The sequence below is a fragment of the Mustela nigripes genome, chromosome 2 (assembly GCF_022355385.1).
Source record: "Mustela nigripes isolate SB6536 chromosome 2, MUSNIG.SB6536, whole genome shotgun sequence".
In the NCBI taxonomy this organism is placed as follows: domain Eukaryota; kingdom Metazoa; phylum Chordata; class Mammalia; order Carnivora; family Mustelidae; genus Mustela; species Mustela nigripes.
Genome location: NC_081558.1, coordinates 77,760,724 through 77,769,151, shown reverse-complemented (window position 1 = coordinate 77,769,151; position 8,428 = coordinate 77,760,724). Strand labels below are relative to the sequence as shown.

Below are 8,428 nucleotides of genomic sequence, written 5' to 3'. Positions count from 1 at the left end.
AAAAAAAAAAAAAAAAGATAACTGAGGCTGGAGTATGAATCCAGCTCTTTGCTAAGCAGTATAAAATTTTGGTATAATACGTGATCTCCATCTTCAGGAGTTTATAATCTAATTGTTAAGACAAAATTACCATGTGGAAAGTTACATAAAAAGACATTTATGGGTTTTGACCCATAAGGGTAACAGAAAAAGAGGAGTGTAAATTTTAGGATGAAAGTCTGGTGAGACTCTGAACTAGACTTGAAGAGTAATTAAGATTTATGGTGTACCTGGGTGGCTCAGCGGGTTAAGCCTCTGCCTTCGTCTCAGGTCATGATCCCAGTGTCCTGGGATCAAGCCCCGCATCAGGCTCTTTGCTGAGCAGGGAGCCTGCTTCCCCCCTCTCTCTGCCTGCCTCTCTTGCCTACTTGTGATCCCTCTGTCAAATACATAAATAAAATCTTAAAAAAAAGAAAACAAAGAATTGGCTTGAAAGTCTAATTGAGGAGTTCAGACTTGCAATAATGAGCTGCTAAGGAAAGGTTCTTAATACAAATCTTTAAATATTTAAATATACAATTGTGTTTTGAATTAGAAATCTACAGGAAAAAAAGCATGTGTTATGTTTCATTGAATTTTACTTTTTAAAAAACGTCAATTGTGCTCTATGTTTTAAAGAAACTTATGTTTTAGAGATAAACACTGCACTATTTATAGATGAAGTGATATAATTCTAGGATTTGCTCCCCTTCAAAATAAAGGAGCAAACTGGGTGACCTTTAGTTGGTAACTGTTAAAACATGATAAACAGGGCGCCTGGGTGGCTCAGTGGGTTAAGCCGCTGCCTTCGGCTCAGGTCATGATCTCAGGGTCCTGGGATCGAGTCCCACATCGGGCTCTCTGCTCAGCAGGGAGCCTGCTTCCTCCTCTCTCTCTGCCTGCCTCTCTGCCTACTTGTGATCTCTGTCTGTCAAATAAATAAATAAAATCTTTAAAAAAAAAAAAAACATGATAAACAGAGGAAGGCTTCTTATATTATTCTTGCCAACACTTACTTATATGCTTAATATTTTTAATAATAACATCTTTTAATCTATCAAATTATTCAAGAAAAAAAGATCAATATTCACATAGTGATTAACTGTATTCTAGTACATCTACAGAAGTTTTTATAACCACTTTAAAATTACAAATGGGGGCACCTGGGTGGCTCAGTGGGTTAAAGCCTCTGCCTTTGGCTCAGGTCATGATCCCAGGGTCCTGGAATAGAGCCCCGAATCGGAACTCTGCTCCGAGGGGAGCCTGCTTTCTCCTCTCTCTCTGCCTACTTCTCTGCCTACTTGTGATTTCTGTCTGTCAAATAAATAAATAAAATCTTTAAAAAAAATAAAATAAAATTACAAATGATTTGGGACGTCTGGGTGGCTCAGTCAGTTAAGCTGCTGCCTTTGGCTCAGGTCATGATCCGAGGGTCCTAGGATCGAGTCCTTGCTCAGCAAGGAGCCTGCTTCTCTCTCTGCCTCTGCCTGCCACTCTGCCTGCTTGTGCGCGCTCTCTCTCTCTCTCTCTCTCTCTCTGAGAAATAAATAAATAAATAAAATCTTAAAAAAAAAAATACAAATGACTTAATGAAATAGACTACAGCTTCTACTAATCAAAGCTTTACGAACTAAAAGTTAACTCAAAAAAATCTGCTTGGTTCAGGAAGCCTTCATAGCTGTTGTTAATGTTAACTCAAAACAGTTTACTATATTTATGTTTTCCACTTTTTAAAAATTCTTAAAATTCTGCTTAAGAAGCTGCAAATCAAACACAAACAAAATACATTATTAAAAGGAGAAGTTAATGTCAATCTTATACCACTTTGCTTTGTGGTTTCATGTATTAAAATGTAAACTTTCATGCAGTGACGATGTTAATACTACATGCTGGCAAGCATCCTAACACAAATTAATACCAGCAACACATGGTATTACCCATCCCCCTCCCAAAAGAATGATATCAGGGACTAATTCCATTTTTTTTCTTCCTGTTACCCACAAGCAGGTGGCAACATAACACCAGTTTCAACAAAGCAGGCAAAGTTACCCCTCTGCAGAAATAGATGACCACTGAAACAAATCCCTGAATTCTTTCAAAGGAATAATTTGCTTTCACCCTGGTTTAAAAGCACTTCATGTATAAGTCAACTTCATTATTCTGAGTGTACATTTTTTGAATTTCACCACCAACAACAAAAAAACATTTACTAAGCCCAGCACTGGCTACATACGTTATTTCACTTAATTCTCAACGCAACCTTATTTAATAGATGAGAAAACAGGCTATAAAAGTTTAGGTCCCTTTTGCAATATGTGTTGGAGAAAGGATCTGAAAACTACATCAATCTGACATCAACGTCCAGGCTCATAACCACTTCACTATACTGCCTCCCATAAAATTAGTCTATTATCAATGATGTATATTATGGACATAAAGATGCTCATATAACCTGACAAATTTAAAGCAAGCATCAAATTTTAAAGTGGACGTATGGAGTAATTATCTTTTTAATACACTTGTAATTCAACAAGAGGATATAATCTGTAAATAAAAGATCAAGTGATTTTTTGCTTTACTGTATTTCCCATATTAGGTTTATAGTGAAAAATCTTTAGTAAATAAGTCAGTTTTATTATCAAATTAATTTTTCTGATACTGAATGAGACCCTCTAAGTTTCATGAATTTTTTATGTAAATGAGTTTCCTACTGAGCTTGAAAGAAAAAAATGGTCATTTATCTACAAAGTTAAGTAAGAGTAAATTCAAACATTGCTATCGTGTCAAATGCCAACCAATTCAATATTGGAGCAAAATGTTTCCCATTACAGAATCAGAGGTGCTCAGAAACACTTATCTGGCCTCGGCACTTCCAAAGAGTGAATAAGAACCATCTGGCTAACTTAATTATCAGAAGTTGTTTGATTCTACTAGAACAGGAGTAAGGGCCACCCATTTTTAAAAATCATTAACTTGCATTTATGCATTCCCCCCCTCTGGAATGGAAAACATGGACCATTAATTTATAATCTGGCATTTTATCTCTCCTGGCTCTGGTCTGTTCATACTGTATTATTGGAGTAACATAAAAATTTCAGATAATTCAACAATAAGAGCCTAGCAAGTTATTTTGCAAAGCTCCTGACACCCAAATACAAATGGTTAAAATGTTTTCCTGCTGTCACTAACATGCTTTTTACAAGGAGGACTTGTTAATACAGCAGAACTGCTACTCGACTCCCGCAAACCTCGCCCAAGAGAAAAGAAGAATTAGAAATAAAAATGCCAATAAGAAAGTTTCCTCGGGTGTTCTGAAAAAAGGGAGGATCCATCGAAAGTCCCTGTTAAATGTTTCTCCTGGAAACCAAGTCAGTTGGCTGAGCTGGGCTTTTTTGTGTAGGAAATGACCCTGCTCTGAACTCAATGCTGAGCAAGTGAAATGCTGGTGAATTATCGATCGGCCGTGGGAATCGGATCTCTCCAGGTCTTCCCCTCCTTTACTACTTCCCAGCAGGAACAGAGCGCCGAAATCCTTTAAAGCCGGGACTAAGCACTTTAGTCACCTCTCCAGCACTCTCCATTCGGCCCCCAACCCCGTTTCACCTGCGATGCTGACGCAGGTGAACGCTTCTTTTAATAATCCCACGCTGACAGATGGACGGTCTACAGTATATTAACTGCGGTGAAACAGCCTTTCCGAATGTGCTTTCAATCGTATCAGAGTATGAACTGAAGTGTAAACTGCCTTAGACTAATTCCCCCACCAAATCCAGTCTTCTTTGAGACCTTAGAGCATCAGAAACGGTTTGATTTGCATTTACAATACATATACACACACACACACACCCCTTCCTCCGGGATTTTCTTAAGCCACGTTTAGATAAAAGTGCTGACCCACAGAAACACACAAGCATTACTGCCAATACCCCTCAACTCAGACTGCCCCGGAAGACTCTGAGAAAGACGTGAAAAGATGAAGCGAGAGCTTCATGTCGGGTTGGTGGTTTGTCCCCGTAAGTTGCAAGTGCACATTATACTCTTGCAGCCCGAGCCTCCGTAGAGGTAAAGAAAGAAGAAAGGGGGCGGGGAGCGGGGGATTCTGTCGGCAGGATCCCCGACGGGGCGCCCGTTCGGGACGCCGGATTTCCCTCTCTTTTCCCTTCCCCACCACCCCCGGACGGCCCTGCGGAATAACACCCCCGCCGCGGGCCGGGAACAATGCCGCGCCCGGGACCCCTGCCCCCGCCCCCCGTCGTCCGCCACTCACCACCCAGGTCAGTGCCCCGTTGCCGCCGGCTCCCGCGCCGCCGCCCGCCTTGGCCATGGCGGGTGCCTCCGCTCACAGGCCCCGAGGCCGCGGCCGCCGCTCCCGCCTCCCTGCCGGCCGCCGAGCCCCTCTGCTCCGCACCGACCGCTCCGCTCGCCGTGCTCCTAGCGGCGTCGCCCCCCGCGCCCCATCGCTGAGACCCGGGACGGACGGACGGCCGAGCCCGCCGAGGAGGCCGCGCCGCTCGGCGCCCTCAAACTCGAGGCGCGGCGGCCGAGTCGCCCGGGCCTAGGCCCGTCGCTGAGGAAGAGGTGGAGAAGGAAGCAGGAGGCCGGCAGCGGTGAGGCGCGGTGCTTCCTTCTCGCTCGCCCGCCGGCGCCGCGGCAAGCCGGGCCGGGGCCCGGAGGTGCGCGCGGCGAGCGCAGCCGGAAAGCTCGGGGCGTCCAGACGTGGCGGGGACGCAAAGGCGCCTTGTCCTTCCTCACACTCCGCGAAGGCCGGCCGCCGGGGTTGCCGGAGTCGCAGCTAACGCCGGGCCGCTGCCTCAAAGGCTGCCTTCGTGGGCAGCGCTATACCCCCGACTTCCTCGCATACACACACCAAGAGGGACAATAAACAGAGCCACCGCCGCCGCGGTCGCCTCCCTCTTGTCCGGCATAACACCGCACACACACATTCGCACACCAGGGCGGGCGGGCGGGAGGGAGGGAGGGCGCGGCGGCCGCCCCGCTGTCAGTCAGCGCTTCGGCGCCCAATCGGGGCCTTGTCACCGCAACCCCTCGGCCAATCCCAAAATTCCAAGCCCCCGGAGGGGCGGGACCCGAGGGGGAAACGTCATTGCGGGTAGCAACCGAAAGGAAGACTTGGGGTTTTTTGTTTGTGTGTGTGTCTGTGGGTTTTCCATTCGAGGGGAGAGCAGGGGCTGCTGTCAAGGGTCGTTTGAGGGCGGCAAAAGGAAGGGGTCGAATTGGCCCCGGGTCGATTGTAATCCTCCGAGCGTGCTGTTTACTCTAAGACCTGCGGGCTAAGCCGAGGCATTTCTTTGCCTGAGGCGGCTGGGGGGGGGGGGGGGAAGAGGGAGAGAAGGGGGGTTGGCAGGAAGAAGCCGAGGGCAGTCCCAAAGGGAAAGTATTTTTAAAGAGCGGTTGTAAACCGCAGGCAAGACGTTGTAGATCACTGGTGCAAGGAGGGCCGCGTGACCCCGGCCTCCCCAAGGCCCCAAGTGGACGCTGCTGTCGAAAGAATCTTTCCCCTCCTCCATCTCTTCCCTCCCTCTCCTGTCCTCCCCTCACTCAAATGGGGTACGGTCAGTTTCAAGGAAACTGCATTTAAAGAACTTGAATGGTAAGGGATGTGCTGAGAACGTTCCAGGGAAAGAATGCAGGGTGGGTTGAGGGTTCTGTTTCTACTCTTTGTTGACCTTTCTCTTCTCTGAACAATGCGGATTTGCCACTGTCACTTTTCATTCTCATCTGTCCAGCTACCTCTAGAAGGGCATGTTTAATTTTTTAAACTGCTTTCAGTGGAATTTTCAAATGCCCACTAAGGAATAATTTCATTCACATTAAAGCTTTCGAAGAAAGAAAATTACCCATATAGCCGCACCAAAGTCTTTGGCAGATGGAAGAAGGCTTTACCTCACCCTGCTTTTCAGCGTAATTCCATTCAACAAGTATTGATTGGACGCACACTCTGCCACTCTGTGCCAGGCTCCGCGATGGGTTCAAAATAAGAACAGCCCCCCCCACCCCCATTTCAAGTCATTTATAATCTGGCTTGTGAGACGGACTAAAAGGGAGTTAACTATCACTAAAGTGAGTACTTGAGGGCATGAATTGCCCCCAAATGGCTGTGACAGTGAGCTTTTTAAAAAGATAAAAGCCGTATTGCTGCTTTGTGGACAAGGTGTTTTTGTGAACTTCTCTTCCAACTGTGCATTTCCTCTCAAGGGAAAACAAAAATGTCTTAGGTCACATATTTTAACTGCCTGCTGAGTCCAGAGAGGTGGAGAGCTCTGAAACATGGAAATAATTTAAACAGTTTTTCTTAATTAGCTCTCTAGTGGCCATGTAATTCTGGCATATTTGGGACTTTGGTTAGAACAGTGAAGCCTTTCTTTACCTTGAACTTGAGGTGCAAGCTTGTAAATCAGGCAGACCAGGGCTAATCTGGGCTCTGAACCTGACCAACTAAGTATTTGTGCCTTGTTATTTGACTTCCCTGAGCACATTTATGCCTTGTTAAAATGAGGATTTTTTTGCTCTTGTGCTTACTGCGACTTTACACTTCGAAGTACATATATTTTATAAATTTGAAAGGGGTAAATAATTTTAAAGGTTGTGAGGTTTTTATAAAGATATACGCATTAAGTAGAAGCCAAACTATGAGATGTATAACCATCTCCTTTTTTAAACTTCAGTTTTCAAAACTCTGCAACCTCAGATTTTGAATAAAATATATTCAAAACTTGGGTTAATTAATGGAACTTCATGTTTATATTTTCACTTGCCTCATACATAAAGCACTGAGCATTTTGCCTCCTGAGTGTGAAGACACTGTAGTGAATGTAACTTATTTTATTCTTATGAAAATGCCAACTTATCTAAAAGAATCACAAATAAAGTAGTTGAATATACATGCAAAAATTAGAGCAAAAATTCATGAGGAATGGGGGAAACTATTTAGATTAAAAGTATCTCAGCTCCCGAAGAACTGTTTTGTTTTTTTAACTGTGTGCAACAGACTTAATGTATCTTTAAAATAAAACTGGTTATGCCCAACTTGAGTACATCTTTCCTTTCTGGGGCTTTGTCAAATACTTTTCATTTATGTACAGAGTAATTATAGCAATAATTGCCACATTAAAAAGCTTCTATATCAGGTTTGTCTTGTTTGGAATACTACTTTATTCATATGTGCATGTTACATTTAAAGACTTAATTTCCAAACCATAGCAAACACCAGCCAAAATAAAAAATTGTAGAAATCAAAATCAATTCTACAAACTAAAAATAAAGGCCTTAAACCAAGTTTTCTGAATAGCTTCCATGGAAACTTATCCTAACTACTTATGAATTTTTATTTTTAGATTTTATGTTTCCCTATTATAGCAATCAAAAAATATGTATTTATTAAATGTCTACTGTGTGTTAGGTACTCGGGACCTAGGCATACAAAAATGCAATGAAGATGTGGTCTCTGCCTTGAGTTCACACCTTGTGTTATATAGTTTTGAGCTAATCTTTTAAATCAAAAGCAATTTTATATTTATTCATTTGCTATTTAATAGACAGTTTACCTGATGAGTCACACCTATAATTGCACATTAGACACAGCATGTAATTTAATCAATAAATAAACTTACTATATAAGATAAAAATAAATAAAGATTGTAATTCCAAACTGTACTTCTAGATACTTGGCAAAGTTTCAAGAGAGTTTGCATTTAAGTCATGTATTGTTCCAACACTGAGATACAGTAGAGGGGGTTGGGGGATGAATCTATAATCTAAGCATTTAAATAAGTTAATGTTTGAATTCAAGATTCAATGTCATCAAGTTGACCTCTCTGTCTCATTGTATTAGGTTTTTTTTTCTTTTTAAAGCTTTTGTTTGAGAGAGAGCACAAGATAAAGATAGGGAGCATCGGGGTGGGGCACAGAGGGAGAGGCAGATTCTCCCACGGAACAGGGAGCCTGATAATGTGGGGCTTAATCCCTGGGACCCTGGGATCATGACCTGAGCCACAGGCAGATTCTTAACCAACTGAGCCACCGAGGCACCCCACACTGTATTGGTTTTTTTGTTTGTTTTGCTTTAAAGATTTTATTCATTTATTTGAGGGAGTGAGAGAGAGAGAAAGCAGGAACTGGGAGAGAGGCAGAGGGAGAGGAAGAAGTAGACCTGTCACGGAGCAGGGAGCCTAATGCAGGGCTCAATCCCAGGGCTGAGCCCAAGGCAGACACTTAACTGACTGAGTCAACCAGACACCCCACTGTATTGGTTTTTATGGATCCTTTATATATACGAAGTAGCTAGACAAAGAACAAGAAAAATTCATGTCTGGCCTACCATAAAACAAATAAATGGTTGTCCAAGTACTATTGTCTAGGTAAATGTTGTAAATGTAATTTAATGTCTTAT

The 8,428-nt window shown here is 43.3% G+C and overlaps 1 protein-coding gene across 2 annotated transcripts in view; it reads right to left on the bottom strand.

Annotated features, from left to right (window-relative positions):
- Window positions 1–4,978, bottom strand: part of TOP2B (DNA topoisomerase II beta) — a 59,213-nt gene extending 54,235 nt beyond the window's left edge. For both annotated transcript variants that reach the window (XM_059390833.1, XM_059390834.1), the window contains exon 1: window positions 4,286–4,978. In XM_059390833.1, coding sequence (XP_059246816.1) covers window positions 4,286–4,342 — 57 coding nt within the window. In that variant the 5' untranslated portion in view covers window positions 4,343–4,978. The remainder of the gene's footprint in view (window positions 1–4,285) is intronic.
- Window positions 4,979–8,428: the final 3,450 nt, after the last annotated feature.